Source organism: Camelus ferus, chromosome 9 (assembly GCF_009834535.1).
Source record: "Camelus ferus isolate YT-003-E chromosome 9, BCGSAC_Cfer_1.0, whole genome shotgun sequence".
Classification (NCBI taxonomy): domain Eukaryota; kingdom Metazoa; phylum Chordata; class Mammalia; order Artiodactyla; family Camelidae; genus Camelus; species Camelus ferus.
The window spans coordinates 52086177-52110464 of NC_045704.1; the positions used below are offsets into that span (position 1 = coordinate 52086177).

Sequence of the window (24288 nt, forward strand, 5' to 3'; positions counted from 1 at the left end):
AACACCCCCAGCCACCTAATGCTGCATTACTACAGATCTGCTCTGGCTCTTTCTTTTTAAGTAGCTTCCACTTGAGAAGACTTCCCCTTTTACCAGTTCTTTCTCTCAAAAAACATTTTCAAGAGAGCAGCTTTAAATCCCATGATGTCTTACACCTAATAGTTCTAAGTGACTTAGCCGTTTTTATTGTGTTTCTCCATAAATCGTTGGATGCAGACAGTGGTTTTGCTTGGACACCTGTGCAGTCCGGCCTGCCTTATACTTTTTCAAATGCTCAAAAGCCATCCAGGCACAGGTTTCAGAGGCAGATGTAAATGTTGAGAGTTTTAAGTAGCACCGAGTGGCCGAGTGGCCAAGGGTTTGTTATGTAAACCCTCAGGGATGTTTATAGCCTCTACTGAGGAGGGTAATTGAGCCTCTGAACCACCCACCAAGACTTCTGCCTGTAAAATATTTAAGGACTTGTACTATAAAGCCATTTCCCTCATGCAATTTGTTTTCCATCTAGGAGCAAGAGAACGAGGAAAATAGGGCCCTGAGTAACTTATAAAATGCCAAACTTTTAAGCTACAAAATGTCTCTCCTCACAATAGAACTTTAAAAATCTTTAATCGGGCCACATTGGTTAGAAGATAAAGATATATAAACATACCTTAACATCATTTGGCCTGAGCTAGACTACAATTTCTATCACTCTTTATCTAAATAATAATAATAACATTAATAATAAGGATATTTCCATGCCAAGGAACAGTGTAAATATCATCATGAGGTAGATATGTGACTTATGAAGTGAATTATTAAAGTTTTTAATACATCAAGTTTTTAATTTTTTTCTCCTATTCACTAACACTATTCCAGATAATAGTTACTAGTTTCCAATTCTACACATACTTGGGACCCTACAAATATGCTCCTTTAGAAATACAACGTGGTTTCACTTTTCACTTTATTCGGTTAAGTCATTCCTTTGATTATTAATGATGCCAGTTTGTGCATGTATTTTTCTTAGGCACCTGTGCGTGCAGTGGTCAAAAGATTGGTGAAAAATCAAAGTCAAAAGAGGGAAAAGTAACACTGTAAATATCGATCCCTGAATATATTTCAAACTAAAACCCCAACCAAACAAAAAATGGGGAAAAAAAACCCCAATCGTGTAGAAGCACAAATGCAAAGAATTTGCTGCTTATTGCGCTCATAACCGGCCCCATTGACAGTGGAATTTCTGAGCAGGACCAGGGGAATGTGGTCAACCTCGTTTCTCATGAGCCAAGACCATCGTGTCTCCAGCACTGAGTATTTCAAAGCTATTCAGTTCCTGAAGCCTCTGTTCATTTTTAAATAATAGAAAACTTTGGGGCCTTGGTAACTTTCTTAAGGGAGAAGTTTGGGAAGTTCAGAATATAAGTTTCTCCCAGTAGAAACTAAGTTATCTTGCTGTTCTATAAAGTGCACTTCATTTGGAATGTGTGCCTTCAAGTTTTGCTACCTGGAAGAAAGTCATACCATTTTGTTATCAGATAGGGTATCTGCTAAAGGAATCCCAAGTAAAGATGGAATTACTGGTCTGTCTGCCTCTTGGCTAGTCTGTGGTTTAGCAGAGGGGACAGCAAACCATGGCCCTTCGGCTGAACCTGACCCACTGCCTGTTTTTGTGCATCCTTTGAGCTAAGGGTCCTTTCTACATTTTTAAGTGGCTGGAAAAATATTAGAAGAAATGCAGTATTTTGTGATACATGAAAACTATATGAAATTTAAATTTGATCATCCTTAAATAAAGTTGTATTGAAAGACAGCCTTGTTCTTTCACGTATTTTGTCTGTAGCTGCTTTAGCATCCCCGTGGCAGAGCTGAGTAGTTGCAACAGATGAGGTAGGACTTGCAAACTTGAAAATATTTACTGACTGCCCCTTTACAGATGAGTTTGCTAACCTAATTTTAGGAGATGTCCTTACCTGTGAGCAGAGGCGATGAAGGGGAGATTGTCACGCAGTGAAACGAGGGAAGGTCAGAATGTTCTTGCTCTCAGAGCTGATGCGGGTCTCATGGCTACTTTGGGGGGTTCTTTCTCTTTGCCACGTCCCGACTCTGACTTTGCTTGTCTGCCCCCCTCTTGACTCCCCGCTATTTGCGAGCTAACCAGGAAGGTGTTAGCCAGAGACCATTGCAACCAACCAGAAGAGTCACCTCCAAGTTTATTGAGCCATCGAGTGGCCCAGCAGACCAAGTCCTTGTCACAGGCACACTGCCGTTCCCCTCCTCCGTAGTTATGGTATAATTTAGGGATGATGAGGGGAGAGTGGTCTCTCTTTATCTGTTAATTCCTTGGAGGAAGTTCTGTTCAGAATGAATGGTCTTGAAATGTGTAATAAAGTTACCTATCAAGACCACTTTTACCGAGAGATTTAAATGGGATAATAAGAATAAAAGAAAATGAAGTGACATTGAGGGCGTCTTCTTTTATAACACCTCTTGGTCTTGACTGTTAAGCACACTGTAAAATGACTTTTATACATTTATGGATTGAAATGGTGCTGCTGAAATTTTAAGTGTTAACATTGTTCAAACTCCCATTACTAACACCGCTCACATTGTTCCAGAATGGTTTCATATTTGACTTTTTGATCATACGAACCCGGGACATTTTATACCGAAGCTCTCATTCCATGTAATAGAAGGTTCTGTGTATTTTGATTTCACAACCTTTCTCTTGGAAGCCAGTTGTTGGTGTTTGCACATCTGTAAACCAACTGTCACACAAAGTATTTTGTAGAGAAGGAGAAAGCGTAAATGTTTTATTCGCCAGATGGACATGGGTGGAAAATGGAGTTTCTGGTTTTCTTTTCAACCTCATTCGTTCCTTTGCAGATTTTCTTGTTTGGTTTTCCTTAAATCTACTACTATTCAGGCTACAGTCCATAACTACACCTGATTTTTTTTATAACAGCTTTATTGAGATATGTCATATATTGTACAATTCCCTGCTGTAAAGTGTACAATCCAGTGGCTGTTCATGAAATTGTACAATCATCTTCACAATTAATTTTAGGACATATTACCCCCAAAAGAAAGCCTACACCCCTAGCCATCACCTGCGAATGCCCCTTCCCCCCACCAGCCTCAGGCAACCACTCATTTACTTTCTCTTTCTCCCCTGGGCATTTCTTATATGTGGGATCAAACAACATGTGGTCATTTGTGACTGGCTTCTTTCAGTTAACATCATGTTTTCAAGCCCCTCGCCTGTTATTTCTTTCTTATAAATATGAAATTTAAAACAAAGGCTGAACGTATGTCCAGAAACATCTAACCCATTGAAGCACACGTGCACCATTGGATCGGTCTTTGGAGTCACCGCCACAATGGGCTGTGCCTAACTCGCCCCGGGCGCTGTGCGGTGCTGGCCAGATACATGGCTGGTCAACCTCGTGCTGGTTACTCAGGCCTCACAATCTCCTTCAGCACAGCTGCAGGCAAATCCCAAAGAAAGGCCAGCTCACAGTAGGAGTATATCTCAGATTCTGCGTTGGGAAATGCCGTGTGAACACCACCAGTATCTCAGACAAGAGAAGCTGCCTCTGCCTCTCACTCCTACTCTCAGTCGTCATCTTCTCCACTCTGCGTTGAGAGCAGGGACCTGCCTGTGCTGTTTCGGGCTCCCCTTGGTTACCCTGCCTGGCTGTATCATCATCTTCTTGAAGTATCACCTTTGCTAAGATAGTACCTTTGGGTAGATGGATACATTGGGTGTGTATTTTTCCTTATTTCTTCCCAGAGCTTTACAGAGGGAGAGTAAGGTGATGCTGTTATAAATTAGTCCTTTATAAAGTTTAGGTCTGTTTTTATAAGGCTGACTTAGGTTGAAGATGACTTGAACCCTGGTTTTCATCTTGATGGATGCCAAGTCCTGGCCCCACCTTTTAGAAATAAGAACTTTTTCAATAAAAGAGAGGTATTAAAGAATGGTTCGCTTATTAATTGATCGTGTGAACTGGAGGAGTTCAGAGTTGGACCTGCCTGAGTTCTTCCTTTCCTTCCCCCCTCCTCATGCTTCCCCCTAGATAATGGTCATTTTCTGGCTGGCCAGGAATAGCCGTGGAAACCTGTTTAGTTCACACTGTGGCCAGATTGGGGCCAGGCTGGGCTGTGGGGCCAGGCTGGGCTGTGAGGCCAGGGTGCCGTCACTGGATGGAATGGGCTTTCATTTTCAAGTCCTGCCAGCCACCGTCACAGGGATGGAAAGTTGCTTGAGTTCCAGCTTGCTAGTTCTGTCCTTCCTTGAAGACCTAAATGAGTTTTAAAGTGAAATGCGTATCTCCCTGTGCTAAGTAGCAAACACACAATAGGCAATTGAGATAACAGAGACTAATTTAGATATGTTGTTCTGGTCTTTTCTTTCTCTTTTTTTCTTTTTCTCTTTCTTGCCCCTCCCTCCCTTCTTCCTTTTTTCTTTCCTTCCTTCTCTCCCTTTCTTTTCCTTCCTCCTTTCCTCCTTCAGTTCCTTCTTTTGTCTTTCTGCTCCTTTCACTTAACCCTTGTAAGTACAGCAGGGTTGTGGCCCTGGGCTTTTGCTCGTAATTAAATAAATTATTTATGCATTTAACACAATCTTGAATTACTAGGTGATCATCTGAGGCACTCAGAAGTATAAGAGCTCTCGAAAGCAATATCCAAGCATAGATATTCCATAGCACGTCTTACAATCTAAATATTGCTTTTAGTGTAATCGAAGCAGCAAGAGTAGTCACAGCAGTTGATGGACTATTTTTCAAATTGATTTCAAAAATGTATTTAAGGGGATGATCTTCTAGTCTAGATTACCTATTGATTTTTAATATGAAAAGCTCATTATGTAAGCAGTAACTGCATATAAAAACCTAGCAAACCTTTGCATAAATCCTTTAATTGAATTTCCAGAGCCTGTGGTTCTACTTTTTTTTAATTAAATCTATTTCTTTTTTTAAGTGTTACTGTGTAATTTGCATGCTGTGAAGAGGCCCTGTCCCAGATAAAGTGCCATTGATCCTTATTAAACCTCACCTCTGGGCTTGCTTAAAACTAACTGGAAAAATTAAAGTGTTCATGCCGCAATGCACTTATAGCCTGTGTGATAGGATTATGGAAAAAATAATAAAACTAATTTCCAGGAGAGAATTTATAATGTGAGATTTTATTTTTTTCAATTTGATAATTAATAGTGAAATCATATCATATATATAAATCATACTGTCGCCTATAAACTGAAACGGCAATTAGGAAAGATAATATATACTTGATGTAAAACCATCATGTTACATGCGGATAATCTTTTGGCACTTTAATTTTTTAATTGTAGAAGGAACGGATTATGAATTCAAGTCAAACACATTATATGGTGGATTTCCTTTGAAAAATCTGATTCTTTTAGTGGGCACTATATTAGTAGATTTTTAATTTTAATGTGAGGTGGTGTAAAAGATACAGAGAAAGATATTCTGGTTATGTTCATGCTCAAATCTATGTATTAGAATTACCAGGGGAAAGAAAAATATAAAAGCTCCAATAGGTTTTTCTGTTTTTTAATACCCAACATTTGTTATTTTAAAAGCAATAAAATCCCCTAAAGAAATATTCATAATCAATAAGAACACAAAATATGGAATATATTAACTGAGTTATAAAAATGTTTGTAGCATCGCACAAAATGAAAAACACAGCAAGTTATGTACGGTTTAAAGTGTAATCAATTTTGAGGTTGTATACAAGGGTATAAATGATAAACACAAGCAGTAGCATTTTTAGTAAAGGCTGTTACAAAATACCGTATTTATGGCCCATTCCATTCTTTTTATAGCTCATTAATGTAGAAAACAAACACAGTGTATCCATCTTCTCAGGCAGCTTCAAATTCCCTTAAATGATATTTTTAAATGGAAAAACCGAACTCATTTGATCTGTTCCTCCTTTAAACACGTGTTCCTTTGAACAAGCGTGAACACTGGGGTTCCTTTTCAGACTCTGGAAGGAGAAAGCGTGGATGATGATGCATTGCCCTTTCTTCACAAAACAGGGCCAAGTCTGACACCTTTACATGTGGTTCAGCAGGGTCACCTCATCTTAGGGGGCTCCATGCCTGCCCCACCCCACCCCAGAAGAGCCTTCACACCTTGGAAGGCTGCATTAATTCTTCCGGGCCACAAGGGGGCCATTGAATTACTGGTTCACTGCTCCAGCTGGCAGGAGAGAGTTTTAATGCTGGTTCCAAAGGTGCTTAATTTCCTATGGTACCTATGAATATGCATCCAGTGTGTGCTCAGCAATCTAGCAGTTCAAACTAGACAGCTGGTTCTGGTAGTGGGGGTCCCCCCACCCCTCCTTTGGACCAGTCCTTTCTGAGTAAGCTGAATCTGTAATGTAATTTCATTAACTGGTTTCCAGTATTTCATTTGGTTTTGATGTTTCCGTCGTGGCCTCTTTCTTCCTTCCTTTTTGTCATTCTGTAGAAGTCACTAATTGGTGGTGATCGATGGAGCAGCGTGCCATGGCTGTTGAAGTCAAAAACTTGGATACCCAGCCTTCCTAAAACATAAGTAGGGTTTAGCAATGCTTGCTTTGTTTCGCATAAGGAACGAGGGTTTGGAAAAGAAGGGAAAATATAACTTGGTAAGAAAGGCAGAGTTTTTGAATTGTTTCCTTTCTCTCTGTTTGGATTAATTAACAGTCCAGCATTGTAGAAGTCCGTCCATCGATCCATCCATCCATCCATCCATCCATCCATCCATCCACCCACCCTCCTATCCATCCAGTATGTGCTGAGTGCCTGTTACCTGTCCGGCACTGCTTCAGACATCAGGGGTATGAATTTGAATTTGGATCAGTCATTGCCTTTAAGAATCTCATTATCTAGTGGGGGACATTAAAGACATCTGCAAATGATTTTAACAAGTAGCAGGAGAGACATAACTCAGCCTTGGGTTAACTCAGCCTTGGGTTGTAACATTCATTATAATGTTGAAACTGTGGTATGACTATAGTTTACTTGTACTTTATAATTTATAAAGCGAATACCATTGGTGGTAAATACCAGGATACTGAATACTATGAAGACTGTGGTTTTAGAATGATGTCTCTTTGTGGTGTCATGTAAAAGAAATAGTGAGAACAGATAAGATGGATCCAGTCTCTAGAACAGATTGCCATTGGTTTGGTGGCCACCAAAGAATCATGTGGCCATTGTTATGGGGAGAGTTGACTCAGACCCACCTGTAGAATGTGGACAGTCCTTTGCAAGTTGAGGACAGGGGCCAGGGCAGGAGAGAAAGTGGTATAAGTATCTGTCCTGGAGCGTGGACAGTGGTCAGAGGCAGGATTTAGAGTTCCCTGAGCCAAGGCTCAAGCCCCAAACCAGGGGCAAAAACCAAGCTGAGCTAGGAAAAGCCTGGCTGGCACCAACTAAAGGCCTCCAGTCATGCTGACCCACTGGTGCCCTCAGTCACTGCCCCTTCCTGAGGGCAGTACCGCCAGTGACAAACAAAATGGAGCATGTAAGAGGCAAGAGAAACTAGAGGCTCCAAGTGATGATTCTCTTGGCTTCAGAGCCCAGAAACTGGCTTGCTTGATCTCATTTAAGCAGCCTTGCCTTCTTTGAGGCAAATGGATGGAGTACAGAATTGAACTCCACCTTGTCGAGGATAGTTAACTTACAGAGAACTAGTTAACCTGCTGGAGCTTCATTGTTAGTAGCCACTAGCCCTTCAGTTACTCCTAATGTGAGCCCTTCCTTTCTTCCAAGGTAAACGCGGTGATGATTTGATCGGATCTCAGAAGTCATTCACGAAGCAGAAATCTAAATTAGCAAAAAGATGTGAAATGCATATATTATTTTTAATGCTAACGTCATGCTAACCCTATCCCATACCTTGAGCCAGTAGCTAATAGAATGGTTCAAGTTCATAATTTACAAAGAGACATATCCTGAGGCATAGGCCCTGAATTTCTCTAACTGACAAAGGTGTACCATTAAAGCAGTCTGGAGCCTCTTGGGTTTTAAAAAGAATCTGTGGCTTCTGCTTGTCTTGGTTTTCACTGTTCATTTGGGATCATGTCCTGTTTATCCTTTGCCTAGTAGAAGAACATCCTTTCAGCAAAGTCAAAAATCCTGAAATGAAAGGTATTTTGTCAGGAAAAAAAAAAGCTCCACTCATAGAAACAAAGAGTCGTGGCACAGAGACTGAACACTTTGATGGGAACTGTGCAGGGTGTGCCTTTTTTTTAATCATAAATGGTGGGAGAGCTGTCCCCACCTTCTACTCCTTAATTTAAAGGTATTTAAAAATTTTTTTCAAATATACTTTGATATCAGCACTTGACTGCACTGAGCCTAGTTGAGAAAAGTGTGAAAATTGCAAAGGTAAAGAGTTTTCCCAACATTCTGGCCATATTCTTTGGAAATTTTTCAAGCATGCCAAGTCTTTTGCTTAGGACAGGGGAAGTGTGTGCGTGTGTGTGTGTGTGTGTTATGGATGATAGAATTGTGTTTGTGAAAATTGTACAAGAATGACATACTTATGAAGCTTTTCTATTCATCTCTCTGGTGCTGGCCCTTTAAAATAAAATATATAATTTCTGTGCAGAGAGGGAACCCTTCCCTGTCCAAATTTTCCTTAACCCTCTCTGTATCCCTGGCTCATGCTGACCTTCCCAGCATCTGCATTCCTGGTATGTTTTGCTTTCATATGCTTTTTTTTCCCTTTAAATCTGTTTCTAAATAGTAATAACTTCAAACCTGCTTGTTATTGTCACGCCTGCTCTAAGAAGCAGGTCACCTGTTTTGATGGAATGGCGGATCAGATGGCTTCATGTATTTTTACATCATAATTCCCTCATCATCACTAGTGAAACAGGAGTTGAAAGAGAGCACTTGTTTTTCTCATTGTCAGATAGCTCCACAATTTTTTTTTTAACTGACCAATATTTATTGAATGCTAACTGGGCCTTGTGTTAAGTACTTTTCCTGTGATTTCTAAATTCCCCACCAGTATTATTGTCCTCACTATTATTATCTACTACCTTAATTATATTGAATAAATGGAGGCTCAGAGAGGTTAAGTAATTCGTGGAGTGTCACAGAGCTGGTCAGTGGCAGAGCACTTAGTAGCACCATGACTGTTTCTCAGGATCACGTTGTTTTGAGTCGATGGTGTGACGTAGGAAATGGGTTTCATTTTTCTAGGAAGGACACTGTATCTTATTCATCTAATTTGTTGTGCTTGCAAGAGACATTTGGCACAATCTGTTAAAAGAAGAAGAGGCTTGAAAAAGAACCAGTCATTCATAGATGTTCCTGGAAGTGCACTGGAGGTGGGCAACTGAGTTTGTGAGGGCCTAAGCTTACGCGTGTTGGGGGCCCACTTTAGGAGAGGGAGAAACATTTGGTGCAGACTCTTGGAAGGATGCAAGACTCTTAGAAGGAGCCCATAGTTATGAGAGGCCCTGAGGCTTATTGTTCATCAGCTTCAAGGTTGTGCCGAGGCCAAAATGTCACAGAACCAAGCTGGAGATGCTTCTCATCAATGTCAAGGACCGTGTTTGATTCCTTCATTTAATTCTGGTTTTTTTTTTCCCCCATGCACTCCAGGAAAGCTCCTTCTACCATTTTGCTTTGGCATTGGAGTCATTTGATAAATACTCCTTGTTTTATGCATGTCACCTTCAGTGAGAGAGTCCAGCTCCCAGGAAGTGTGCCTCTGTTTTCAGGAAAAGTCCTCCACCCCCTAAAGCATGCTCTGACATGGGAGACTTTTAAAATGCTTTCCTTTCTGCCCGCATCTGGGTAGATTTTTTTTTCTCCAGTAGTTTCTTAATGGTCTTTAGCGAAGGAAGTAAGTGACACTGATCAGTGAAGGTGGACAGTAAGATTTATAATGTATTTGTGCTAGCTGATTGCCAACAGAACCGGCCTTTCCCAGCGGTGCTGTACGCAGACTTGGAAAATCAATAGGGATTAACCTCTGACCCCCTTCACATACTTATACTGTGGGCTGCATTGCTTACCAATATTTCATCTGCCTCACTTAGCTGCTCTTATTCAATAACGTGTGGCCGATCTCGCAAGATACTAATTAATTTTTTAAAATGCAGCATCACTTGAAGCTGTGATAAAATATCACACCTTTGTAAATCAAGGCCCTTTGGTTTATTTATTAAACATTAATTAGCCTTAATTTAAAAAAAAAACAAACTTGGGAAAGGAGAGAGTGAAAACTTGAGGGTTTGCTTGGCTCCCAAACCACCCCTCTGTGGTTAACAGCGGGGGGTGCCTCTGGGCTCTAACAGAACAGGTGTCCTCTGGTGTCTCAGTTGGAACATGAGTCCTCTTGCAGGAAAATTGCTCATCTTACTTTTTAGACACACTTTTTTTTCTTTCTTTTTTTTTTTTTCATTTCTGTTAAAGGGACGTTTATATATACATAGATAAATACGGTACCTTGTGATGAAGTGAACCCCATGCATCATTTTTTAAGCAATCAAAGTTAACTTTAATACAGCTTATTTGTGAAAGTATGCAAAATTTTGGGCAAACGTATGTATGTATGGCCTGCCCTTAATTATCATTATCGTACAGGCTGGGGAAAGAGCACCATTTGCAGTAATGCACTTTTGTTTTTTAACTTTCGCTTTAAGCTTTGGTATATATTACAGTGCTCTACATTTGTCTTAATTGAAATTGTAGTAGATTTCCTTCATCCAAGACCCTTTTGTTCGCAGATTTCTTTCTTTCTTTTTGCAAGTATACCTATTCCCCAGAGTTTACTTACAGTTTCCTATTGATCCGGCAGCTGGTATTTGAATTGGTCAATGTACTCTGTAACTTGTTTAAGATACCCTACCTGAGCTATTAGTTTAAATAATGTATTCATAAATTGATTAATCATTACAGCAAGACTTATTAGCTGCATTTATATCTGCGTGTTATCCACAATTGACTTGTAGTCTAATAATCACGCATACTTAAGCAGAAGTTGGGCTTTACATTACAGTTTAATAATTATCGAGGTGGAAAGCTAGAGTGTTTTTGTGTGTAGAGGTTGGGTGGATGCAGGGCTTTAAAGGTTGGGCTGACCCAGCAGACCGCTACTTTTACATTTCCTCGGTGAAACAGACAGCTCTTCCCTCCCCAGGATGAAACATACGAAGTGGACTAAAGTCCATCAGCCTCAAAGAAGTGATGGAGTTTGCTGAAGCTGTCCTGACGTCGTGGTTCTGGGAGATGGATGGGGCAGAGGGAGGACAGTTTTGAGGGATGGTGCCTTTGCCTCCATTTCCCTAGAAGCTACGTCATGGCAGTGCTGGAGTCCTTTCCACTGGGTTTTCAGGGTGTGCACATGCCACGAAGCTCATGTATCATGTGAGACACTCATGCTCCAACCTCCAGTGAGGCCGGCAGACCCGGTCCAGATGCGCAAAGTAACAGCCACGTGAGGCTGCCTTGGAAGCAAGCCTGCCCCACAGAACACCCTGGGACCACAGTTCCAAGACCTGCCGTGTGGACCCTCAAGCAGAGAGGAAACAATTCAGTTGAGTACAGGGCATAGGGCTACATGTGCTCCCCCTCCTTTTTTCCCCCATTGATTACTTTTTAAGAGCAGTTTTCTGCTCACAGCAAAACTGAGTAGAAAGTACAGAGTTCCCGTGTCTGTCCCTCCGCATGCACATCCTTCCCCGGCTTCGCATTTGTCATAAAGCCACTTTCCAGTGAAAGCAGGTTTTGGGGGCTGCATGCGAAATGATAGCTTTTCAAGGCCACTTCTGACTCCTTGGGAAGCACCTTTTTTGGGGGATTGAGGACCCCTCCGACGGTTTCCACTGCATCCTCCCTGGCATCCGAAGCCCCTAGCTTCCCCCTAACTTGGTTGGGAAGTCATTTTGCTTCACCGCGTGACATCTCTCGCTTACAAAGCTGCCTTCCAAACAGTAGCCAACAACCTGCTCAGTTAACACAGCCAGCATTCTTTCCGTGAGAGTGAGGGGCACGTCGTGCATTTGGGCAGCTGTCTTGCGGGGCTCCAGATGAAAGAGCAGCTTGCCCAAGCCCCCCTCCCAGGAGCCCCCTCCCCAGCGTGGGGCTTCGTACACTACTGAGAGCAAACCTACTTCCCAGCACCACCGCCCCTGCACGCACGCTGCCCACCTTATTCAAAGTGTCTGCCTGGCTCACTTTTCTGCAGAGGCCTCCCAGGCCGGCCAGGAAGCCTCAGTGAATAAATTATTTCCTGTGTTTAATTATCATGGTACAGATTTATTAAACTTCTTGGTTACCTAGGAGCTCAGTGTAGCTGTTGTGAAGAGTTTGCTTAACTTCGAATAATAGATGTTTTGTTTGAAAACAAATGCCTTTGTGCCTGCTGCTACCATCTCTGTGATGTCTGTGGAACTGGGGGTGCTGTGGGTAGGTGCTGTGTGCTGGTAAATGTGTAACAACTGGCTCTTGAGGGGTACGGAGGCAAAAACTCTGATTTTCAGTACTTGCTGATTACTGCAGCATAAATACCATGGCCAACAGGAAGTTATGAAACACGGAGTTGGGATGGGATGTGAAGTCCCGTACCAGTTTATATATATGAAAAAATATATATTTATATCATATGTATAAAAACAAATTTATATATATAATATTTCTACCATACAGACACAGTATTAAATACAGGAGCATAGCTAATAGTCAAACATACTAAAATTATTCAGAAGCATTGGATTTTGAGTCTCTCTTACTTTTGGTTTTTTTTTTTTTTTTAACCTATAGCTGATTTCATCATGAGGTTAGATAATTTAGTGGTTTACAATGGGTGTGTCCAACAGCCAGCTCCCAAAATTCCTGGAAGTTTAGTTCCCTTGAGTTGGTGAGACCAGGCTTCAGGACACCACTGTGTGTGTCACTGACTGCCAGTTTCAAATTGCATCCTGCGTTCCCGTGAAGTTCACGGTGCAGTCCTAATTCAGGCTTGTTCCTAACAGGGCATCCCTATGCAATTCTCTGCCGGGGTGTGTCGAGCCGGCTGGTATGCTGCTAAGTGTCCTCGACAGCAGCAGACACGCGTACCCAGGCTGATACAGCCCAGACAGTTCTGTTGTACTGACATTAGGGACAAGAGTATTTTGCCAGAAGCTATAACGAGATGATTCTGTAACAACGGCATGATGACACCAGATTCTGTTTTGCAATTTTCTTTAATATTTATGCTGGATAAATAATTTATCTCTTTCTTTTTTTCATCTCAAGCATGTTGATACAGACAGGTACTAGGTTTCCCTGAATGACTAAAGCAAGGATTTTGTTATTTTTGCCCCCACCGCCACCCGAAAAAAGTGTGTCATGACTTTTGTCTTGTTTCCATGACTCCCCATCCCATCCACTAATACAAATGAATGAGATCTATTAGGACCAGCCCCCACGTTTGAAGGGAGACACTTATCCCAGTTACATCTTTGCATGTTGTTATAACATCAAGACCATCATACGCTGAGGGGTTTGAAAACTCAGGAAGTCCTGGCTGACCTGTCGTCTGTTTGGGACTTAGGGTAGGCAGTTGTTTCTTCTTGCCCCGAGTTTCCTAACTCGGCACTGTTGACATTCGGCGCTGGGTCATTCTGCGTTGTGGGGCTCTGTCCTGTGCGTGGTAGGATGTTTAGCTGCATCCCTAGACTCTACCTATTAGATGTTAGTAGCAACTCCTGTACCCAAGATGGGATGATAGAAAAAAAATGTATCCAGGTGGGACGTGGGTGTAGCTCAGTGGGAGAGGTCTTTGGTTCAATCCCTGGTACCTCCATAAAAAAAATGTCCAAATATTGCCAGTTGCCCCCCAGGCGGAGAAGCAGGATTCCAGAGTCACAGTTCTTAACCCCTTTGAAAATATAGGAAAGGGAAAATAGAGATCCTTTCATTGTATTTAGCCTCTCTTTCTCTGGTTTTTAAGACCATTCCAGTCCCTGCAAAACACTAGAAATGGGAGTAAGGCAACCTTAAGTCACCAAATAAACTTCTGCCCAAGGGACCTAGACAAGAGGGAGAAAAGCAGTCTTTCTACCCAAGGACCACTCCCCAGCATCCCCGAGGCTCCTGAGGAAGAAATGCATCATTAGAAGTAGGGTCACGGGAGTGGCTTTTCTTTCTCAGACTGCTGTTTGCTGTGGTTGCAAGCTAGTTCTGGAGCTGTGGGGCGGGTGGGTATCTCACTGGGGCCTGGCCAGCGTGTGTTGTGGACGACGTGAAAGGTTCCTGCTGTCCTTGGCTGGGGATGGAGGGAATGAAAGAGGTGAATCTTTACCTCGAATCCCCTGTGAGTTGACTCAGTCTGAGCAGTTAGCACAGGGTGAATTTCACGATTCCTTTGTGGATGATCCAAGCTCCCTCCCAGCGGCAAAGCAAGTTCTGCACGGCTCACCTCTAGCTGCCCTTCGCGTGTGGTCTAGGTGAAGGACAGCTCTTGAAATTTGTAACCTGTTTAACCTCCACAGTGGTACACCCCAGCCCTTTTATCAGGCCCAAGAGGGCTGCAGTGGAGCTTTTCCTGAGTTTTTTTCTCCGCAGACGTAGGACTCCCTGACGGTTCAGCTGGGTCTGAACCTGGTGGCAGGGATGCCTTGCTGGCCCGACCTTGTACCTGGTCCCTAAGACAGCTGATCCCACGGCCTTGGGAGCTGCTGCGGTAGGTAACTTCGGTGTTCTGTCATCTTCAGGCATGAGCTGAGACAGTGAGTGTGGTGATCTGTGGGTCAGGTGAGCCTGGAGTGTTCCTTCTGGACCACTTAGGAACGGTTTGACCCTGGAGCCACTGACTGCACCCCTCTGGGTCTTAGTTTCCTTGCCTCTTCAGTGGACAGGACCATCTCCTTGGCAAAGTAGAGGGGTGATCAGATTAAATAGTGAACATTCAGCGTCTGTCTTAGCGCTGCTGCAGAGTCGGCCTTCAGTCAGCCCCGCCTGCTGTTCCTCGTCTTGAATCTTATTCCCATTTAGGTCATTCCCTCAAACAGTGGCCCTTGGCTGCCTTGTCTCCTCCTGCCTCTAGGACATGAAAGTGCCCAGTTCTTCAGAGCGCCTGAATCCTGCCGGAGCAGGCCCTTTCCAAGACAGCTAAGGAGATCAGTGGTCACTACTTACCTTCTGGCTGAGATGAGATTCTCTGCTTACTCCTGGCAGATCAGTAGTGAAAGCACGTTCTGTTAAGTTTTACTAGGAGTCAGTCATCTCCCTGAGCCTCAGTTTCCCTGTCTGTGAAGTGAATCTCCGCAGAATGATGATGGAGAGTTAGGTCAGGTGAGGCTGGCAGTCAGACACCAAGAGGGGCTTCCACACAGAAGCCCCGTTCTCTCTGTGCCCCCAGGTCAGGTGTCATCATTCCACTTGGAATAATCACCTGCCCACGAGGAAGGTCTTCTCTCTCTTGGCTGAAGCTTTCGCTCCGTGTACTCAATAGCACATATTTTAGTGTCTACAAAATGCCCTTTGAGAGAAGACAATAAGGACATTTGTGATCTCTTTTTTTTTTCTTCTAGTGACGTTTCCAGTGAGACTCAAGTTCTCATTCCTCCACTAGAAGAAGTTTTCAAATATGTGTGTATGTGTGCATTTAGCATGCAGTCATATACATTTGAATATTGAAAGTGAATTTGGTCGGGCCTTATATTTCCAGAAAGGCCTAACTCTGGTTCTGTGCGGTCTCCTAGTCTCACTCTCCATGATCCTAGGACAGGATCGAAATAATACCCAGGCCGGAGCCGGAGTCTGTAATAATGGATGGGTGCCATTTGAGGGTCTTGGCAATGGCTAAGGGGAGTTTGGAGACCCTCAGAACAGGTCATCTGCGATCTGAGACCACAGTTCTGTCTGGAACGCTTGTCCCGAAAGCTGCTGAGAACCAGAGGAAGTATCGTTGGTGTGGGTAACAGTTGGGGTGGGGGGCGGCGCTCACAGATAGTCGGATGATTTTAATGTTTATATTCCACTGGGGTAAGCTCTAACAAAGACCCATCATTTCCCAGATAACCAATTCTTTTAAAAGAACATCTGTTGAAACTGGCAATTTACATTCTTCTTAAAATACGGAGCGACATAATTAACCCTCTGGGGAGACTAATATTAGTTTATTAGAGACAATTTCTAGTTCTGTTTATTTTTACCCTAAACGATTTGTTCAGATGGGGGGGGATTTTTTTTTTTTTTGGTCGTGGTGTGGGTTCGCCTTTATTTGGGGTTGACTCTTCGCAGTCAAGGACACAGAAAGAAGATAGGTGATAATATAACATCATGATAATCATCCACCGTGAACCCATAGAAGCATACTGAAAGGGCTTGAGATGGTTTGAGATTTAGATTTGGCATTGTACTAACTTTCCGGTATAATTAGCTTATTTTAAAGCGACCTAATCTGTAATCAATGCCTGCATTTACATGGTTTCCTTTGTCTTCTGTCCCTGCGCTGGGCTCCTTGGGCACCCACACTTCGTGGAATTCTCTTGGGCTCCTTGCCGTGGTCTCTGTAAAGGGATTTACTACGTTCTGCCCAGGAAGACCAGGACCACTCCTTTGTTTCCAGCCTTGGGCCGATTTCAGATGTCTGGCTTGTTAGGGGACGGAGGACAGAGAGGACAGAGCCTTTTGACCTTAGGCAGAGGCCACGTGGAATGCAGGTCCCTCTGACCGGCCCGCGGTCCTTCTCTGAACTGGAGAGCACACGCACTTAAACATGCAGGCATTCTGCCCTCCGTTCTGTGTCCCGCAGCAAATTAAGTCAGCTCCCGTCTTCCACATGGTGACTCTTCAGACGTGGGGTTCCCTTCCACGCGACATTCTGCTGCTTCTCTTCTCCGAGCTAAGAACACTGTTACTCAGCCAATGAAACGGCTCCGGGAACCTTCCCTATTACCATTTGCCCTGTTGCAAAATAGGGCTCATTAGCAGGAGTTCGTACAGTAACATGCCAAAGAGTCACGGTGGGCTCTTGGGCTGGGCTCACAAGCCCCCTGACCTGACCCAGCCAACCACTCCAGACTCCTTTCCTCCTCCTCGCCTTCCTCGGGCAACTTGAGGCTTTAGCCAAACTGAGCGGAGCTCACCAGGCTGCACCCGCTATGCTAGCTCTGCCCTCCCCCCAGGCTCCCCATCCTGTCCTTGGCTCCCTGGTCTGTTGGCAAACTTCTCCTCATCCTTCAGAACTCAGCTCTTGGTATCATCTCTTCCAAGAAGTCTTCCCAGACCTCCCCTCACCTAGATACCGTCACTCCCCCCTCGACACTTCAACTCCCTCGTGTTTCTGTGTCATGAATGTTCAGTTCCATGGCCATCATTCCATTGGATGGCGTGCTTCTTGGAGAAAAGGGTTGTGTCTTACTCCATTCCTGACGCTGGCCTGGCACCTGATAGGTTCCCAGTGCACAGTGGTTGAATGTAATTCCCTCCTTTCCCCCCGCTGGTCTGTATTTAAGATCTAATGGCATTCGGCGTCTTATTTTCCATGAAGTAGAACAGGGTGCATTGAATGTGTATGGGAGTGATTATGGGACTGGCTGACTCACACCTGAAGTTTCTTTATTTGCAAGCTGGACGATGAGCTCAGTTTGAAGCCCTGGAGAAAATTTGAGCCTGTGAAGCTATTTTGAATCATAGTCATTTGAGGATCGGGGTGGGGGCCGCAGATGCCCTTGGAGACCTAAGCGTCACCCACCACTGCTGCACTTCCTTTTTGTCCCCTCCTCCCTGGGTTCCTTCATCACCATTCTGCCGCCCATGGGGCTGCTGATCAACATCTTTGCCTGGCTTTCCCCCGCCACTGAGGTGTCTTAAACAGAGTGAATGATGCCGCTCTAAGTGCACAGAGATGGGCTGGGGTGCACTTGGCGGTCATTTTCTGGATTTCTGAAGCTTGGCATTCTCCCTTAAAGATCCCTGGCCAACTGCTTCCCTGTCCTAATTAGATGATACCCAGGAGATAAGTGACCCTGAAGCTAAGGTGGCATTTCTACAGCAAGGGAAGCAGATGGTTCCATCAGGTGACAGGGATGTGTGTACAGCTGATGGGGAGCAGGGTGGGGGGCTTGAGCCAAAGGCCAGTAGAGATTGAATGATACATGTGTTCTCAGTCACAAAATCGTGAGGGAACTTTGTCTTCTGAAGGTGTGGGTGAATGTGTGTGTCTTCAAATTGAGTGATTTATTAATTTTTTTCCCTCTCACCAGTGGGCAGGTTGACCCATGACATGGTCCACTGGCAGATCCACCTCCGAGACTCTTCAGCAATTAAGCCCATTCTGATAATTTCTGATCCTCACTTTTTATCACTGTGTATAAAACCCACCTCACAGTGTGTTGGAATCATAGCCAGCATCCAATCCATAATGGATTGATTGCGTGTTCATGTGAGAGCACACTGCTACGTCTAGAACCAGGACCATGACCCAGAGATGGTCTCTGACCTTGGGGACAGAGCCCAGGGCCTGCCACTGTGAGGGATTTACAGAACCCATGTTTTCCTTCCCTCCCAAGTGAGACTGGATTTATGTTGAAATTTTCTTTATGTATTTTTGGCTAAGGGAAATTTTATTGTTGTGCTTATGTGCCCTGAATAATTGGCATCAACTTAGAGTTATATTTCAGGGAGTAAGTGGTTCTGAGAGAAGAGGCATCGTCATATGAAAATGTGGTTTTTTTCCCCCTTAATTTGTAGCTTTTAACAAATTACCAGGAGCTTTATCCCTGATGTATTGAATACCTGTGCCCTGTAAGTATGGGTATGGTGAGTACCCAGCATGCGTGACTCCACTTGCAAGTCCTTTAACCATGCATGACAGACATCACTAATCAATCAGACTTGTGCTCAGCACACTATGCCAAGTAACCATTACTAATCATCTGGAGTCAATGTGGGACATACTGTTTATCTACCATCCTAGCAAAGTGGTATTTTGGTAAAAGCATCTCAGTTCTTCCTGCAGAGTGCACGCTGGCCTCCTGTGTAGCCGTCACACCTTTAGGAATCAATCCCTGTGAAGTTTTGCTGTCAGAGCTTGGCCTTTCTCCTGGGAGAAGGCTGGGAAAACCTCAAGTCAGTGACCTAAAGAAATAACACGTCTCCGAGTTCCCTTATCTGCCTGGGCCTGACACTCACTCTCCAACTGTAAGCTGGCACTGCATAAGAAAATGCTCAACGTTAAGAATTTGTGTGTTAAGACAAGTGGTGAGCATCGTTCCTGGTCTAGAAGCTTTTCTGGAACAGAAAGGAGTCTTTGCATGATCTGTTGCAATGGCACGCTGACCCGGGTCGTTGGAAGGGTGATTTGCTCTAAGCACACAGAGTATCAGGAGCATATCTGTTGCGTCCAGCTGTGGCCACTTGTGTGGGTAGTTAATGTGTGTCTCTTATTCCCTTTTACAGCAGAAAAGAACCCTTGCATTTGGTCATTTTAGGTCCGCAGATGGGTTACTTGTAAAATATCTTCAGGGTTTTTAACAAGAGTCATTCTTTTTTTCCTAGCTCTGATTAATGATGTAACAAGGAAAACAACATAATAAATAGAGTTAATACTTGCTGTGGGCTTGTATGTGTCTTTGGTTGAGCCTCACACATGTGCTTTGATTGGAAGTACCCCATCTCCTGGGTTTGCACTGTCACGGCTTAATGGACTGCACATCAGTGGCTTTTTGAGGAAAAGAAATGTAAGGCTTGGTCCCCGGTCCTTGAGTCAGCACATTGAACTTTTGGTCAATTAGCTCCTCCCCCCATCTTTATGGCGTGGCCTTTCCTGTAATTACAGTCCAGATCCTATAGCCGGAGGCAGGCCTGTCAATGGAGTAAGAGGCTGCTGTCCATCGCAGGGTGACAGCCGGTTCCGAGGGTTTTAGGCCTGTCCTTAGAGAGGTTTGTCATTTCCTCCTTGGGTACTTGGCCCCGACCCCATTCACCGCCATCAAATGGACTGAGGTGTGTTTATTCCGTGGCGGAGCCTAGGGGGTTGGGGCCCATGGACATGACGTGCTGCAAAGTAGAGACGTTTCATTGATCTGTATTGTTTTTAATCCGGAAGCATTTTTAAAACACACGTCTGTATGCACATCGGAAAAGACCTGGAAAGACGCGAAGTGGACTGTTCGTCAGGCTTTACCCCAGGGGTGGGTTTGGGTCAGAAGCTATCGGAAAAGAATCACATTTTACCTTAGACCAGTCCATGCTGGATTTTCTGTCTTTTGATTTTTCAATAAGCGTGGATTACCTTTATAAATTCAATTTGCTATGTAGTCAAAGAATCAAAATCAGTCAACTTATTTCTAATGATCGAAGTTCCCTCAGACAGGACAATTTTTGATGGGAAACCACAAAGTCTTCTGGCTCTTTGTTTTTCCACCTGGTGTTCCTTAGGCTCGCTGGCTGCCCTCATGCCTCACCCGCCTCGTGTTTCCTTCAGGTTCCCCGAGGCCTCCTGCTCGTCCCCTTACATGTCCTGCCTTCTGAGTGCTGGGAGCGTGATCTCTCGCCTCCTCTTCTCACCCAGTCTTCAATTCCCTGCTGCTTAAGAAAGTCAAGCACGTGTTTGTAGTCATCGGTGGTGGTCTGCCTTTTGAAAGTTACACACAAATGAACATGTCCTAGTCTGATGTAGCCCTCCGGGAGAATTGCACATTTGTGATGAGATGAAGGTGGAATTTAAGGGATGGATCATGTCCATTAGCAGGTGGCTGGTGTCCTGTGGGTCTCTTCAGCTGACTTGGCCACTGTCAGAGGAGTGTGGGCCTCTCTGTGACCCCTGCATTTCCCTGTGTGTGTCCCATCCTGCTGGCTTTTGTGCATGTGGTCACTGAAGACAAGGATGGGATGTGCTGTGCACACCCCAGGTTGCTGGTCTGCTTCTACCAGAGGCTGCTTTGGACCACATCACAGACATCTCACTATTTAAGGCCAAGATAGCAGCTTTGTCCTGATGAGTTTGTGATTGCTGTACCCAGGGGAATGGGAAACCCGAGACTTGGACAGGTCCCTCTCTCATCCCTTAGAGACCCCCTTCCCTGGACCATCCACACAGAAGGAGAGAAGTTGCTGCTGAAGATAGATGCTGTCACTCAGCAGTTCTCTCCTGTCCACCTCTGTCAAACCTTCCACGAGGAGAATGCATTGCTCAGACATCAAGGAAGTTAAATTTTTGCCAAGAATGATGTCAGTAGCAAACTTTGGAACATGGCACAGACTGGAATGGTTCTGCAGGGAGCTGTAGGGGTACTGGATGCTGAGACTGAAGCCTTCTGGGTACACCTTTTACCTTGACTGCCCTCTGATTGATACATTTCTACTTGGGTCTAGAGCGGTGATGGTTTGGGGGATGTGGAGGCCTTTGATCGTGGGGAAATTGAACCATCTCTTATCATGGCTTCATAGCTCATTTCTTTTTAGCACCGAGTAGTTCTGCATTGTCTGGATGGACCACAGTTTATTTATACATTCACCTACTGAAGGACATCTTAATTGCTTCTGAGTTTTGGCATTTATGAATAAAACTGCTATAAACATCCCTATATAGGTTTTTTTTTTTTTTTTTGTGGACATAAGTTTTCAACTCATTTGTGTAAATACCACAGAGCACAGAGGCTGGATTATATGCTGAGGGTATGTTCAGTTTTGTAAGAAATTGCTCAGCTGTCTTTGAAAATGGCAGACCCATTTGGCGTTCCTTCCAGCCATGAGTAAGAGTTCCTGTTGCTCCACAGCCTTGCCAGCGTTTCATGTTGTCAGCCTTCTAGATTGTTGTCATTCTCATAGCAGTGTAGCACTGTCTTCTTGTTTGACCAAGATTTGCTTTTAATTGTAATTTTTAAGTAAGCACACTTATATAAAAATCCAAGGTAAATGGAAGCATTTCTTTACCTCTAAATCAAGACTATCTGTGAGGAGTCTAGCAGTTTGGTAATAACTGAAGCTGGAGTCTTTCCCTGGTCCCATCTTACTGGCCACCAGGAGAGACCCAAGACAAAGACAGTGGGTTCTCATTTTATACGAGGCCAAATAATTTTAAGCTCTGGGTCTGTTTGGGGGTTTATATCAATGATAGTAATTATTGAAATGGTGAACGGGTATTAACATAATTGGTTTGTGAGCAGAAATGGTATGTTTATAATGCTCTCCCACCCCAACACCTTACTGCATGTTTAATGTACTTGTTTGATTGAATCTAAGCTGTCTTCATGATCACAGGGCCCCCATGGTGTGGATGGTCAGTGCTGCATTACAGGGAGAGTGGCTGGGTCCAGAGATGTCACTCTTGGTGGGTTTTCACCAGAGGCTGTGATGTTTTATCTCAAAAAAGAAAAAAAAGTAGACTTATTATATACTGAAAGTACCAAGACTTGGGAAAAACACGTTTTCAGGGAATTTGATATTTGTACAAAATCATCCAGGTTGTCAACATAAAGGGAATTAAAAAGAACTTTGTTAGACTTCCAACCACGTACTTTGAGATTTACGCGGGTTACTTCGTAAGTTTCGCACCGTCGTTGGTGGGGCTCACTCTGGTGCTTCCAATGCTCACAAAATAGAGGGTAAAGGAGTCACGTCTCCGCCCCAGCTTAGGGCAGGGTTTGCTGGAGGGACCACTTTTCCAAACTTCACATGCCCTACTCACCAAGTTTATGATAAATAAGAGACAACTCTTCCTGCTTAGAAGCACTGTGTCTCGGGCTATGGCTGCGAGCGGGGGTGATTGCGAGACACAGGGAAAGCTCAAAGGGAAATCAGTGACGTGTAAAAATTGGGAGCATTCTGTGATAAGAAAAATTCAGAAGGGGGACATTATGTTGTCTTCCTGATTCAGTGACAGAGCACCGGCGGTGTTTACTCAGGGTGATTCCACAGCCTTTTTTTCTTAAATACAAATTCACTGTCCTCCATTGTGTCTCCTTCATCAGCATTGAGGGGGATGCACAGTACTGACTGAGTTAAGATTGAATGTTATGAAGGCTAAGGAAATAATTCTGAGGCCTTTTAGTCTATTAACTGGATAAGGCTTCTTAATAGTTTGGCTTAAGGCAAAAATGATTTTATTCTAGTTTCGTCCTCATTGAGTCAATGATTAACTTACCCGACTTTGATTAAAACGGAATTTTACTAAGTATAAAAACCATCTGGGCCTTTCTCCTTCCATATGGAAAATGGTGAGAGGTCTTGTCTCTGGACAGTTCAAGGTGTCCAGTGTCGGGCGAGACTCAAGGCGTCATGGTTGCGGCTTTGCCCGGGGGAGGCCCCAAGCAAGATGTCCTTTTCCACCTGGCCTTGCCCCTGCGCGGAGGGCAGCGTGTGTACTGCGCGCTCTTTCTGGGTGGGACTGTCCCACCAGGAACACCTGGCTGTCTCCCAGCTCCTTCCCGATGGTCTCTGCCTTGACTCCTCTTGGCCTCTGTTCCCCGTCTCTGGTTTTCACCTTCGTTAACCTTCCGAAAGGACCAGGCGGGACTCGTGGGGATTTCTTGTCCTTTGGCGATGGCAGAGACCATGGGTGACTCAGCAGCCTCTCCCAGCTCCTGTTAGAGCCCTGCTCAAACCGTGCAGTCACTGTGTGTTTCAGGCTTAGCCTTTTCAAGAGTAAGGACTGGGTTTTCTTTGTTTATGTCTAGCTCCAGCATTTAGCACAGGACTTGACACCAGCCAGTGGAAGCTATATCCATGGAATAGACTCGTGCAGCGGCTGAGGTCGAGGCAACGTAGGTGCTGTTTTCCCTGGATGCTGAGGACGTGAATTTCAGGCTGTGGGGCTGTGCTCCTCCCCTACGTGTCCTCCTGACATGCTATAAATAGACATTCCTGCTTTGAGCTAGCTGAGATTAAGTTGTACCACATGCTCCTTACCACTTTGAGGCCTCACAGCTTTTGAGCCTTTTGAGAAGGAGGTAAGAGGGGGTGGAGGTATAGCTCAGTAGTGGAGCATGTGCCTAGCATGTGTGAGGTCCTGGGTTCAATCCCCAGTCCCTCCATAAAAAACTTAATTCTAAGAAGCAAGTAAGAGAGGCAGATGGAGAGGAAGTGAGTAGAAACTTGGTTTCTATGCGAGGAGGAAGAGCAATAAAACAAAACAAAAACCAGTGTAACAGAGGAGCAGGCAGGAATGGTTATCAGCGCCTGTGGAGGGTTTTGGTATGGATCCCAGCTGAACCGAGTGCAGTTCTGGCCGCCTGGGGACGCTGCCACATACAGGCAGTGTCATCCGAATTATGTGTGTGAGCGTGCGTGTGGCGGGTAAGAGCTGGGCCTTTGAAAAAATTGTATGGATTGCT

General features: G+C 44.2%; 1 protein-coding gene across 7 annotated transcripts in view; it reads left to right on the forward strand.

The window, feature by feature from the left end:
- Window positions 1-24288, forward strand: part of WWOX (WW domain containing oxidoreductase) — a 902466-nt gene that overhangs the window by 289485 nt on the left and 588693 nt on the right. Inside the window, exons 9-10 of one of the 7 annotated variants that reach the window (XM_032486820.1) lie at window positions 18704-18757; window positions 18972-19773. The exons of 5 other annotated variants lie outside the window; for them this stretch is intronic. In XM_032486820.1, coding sequence (XP_032342711.1) covers window positions 18704-18736 — 33 coding nt within the window. In that variant the 3' untranslated portion in view covers window positions 18737-18757; window positions 18972-19773. Of the gene's footprint in view, window positions 1-18703; window positions 19775-24288 lie in introns of those variants that run through there. One more of the 7 variants, XM_032486819.1, reaches the window with a different exon arrangement.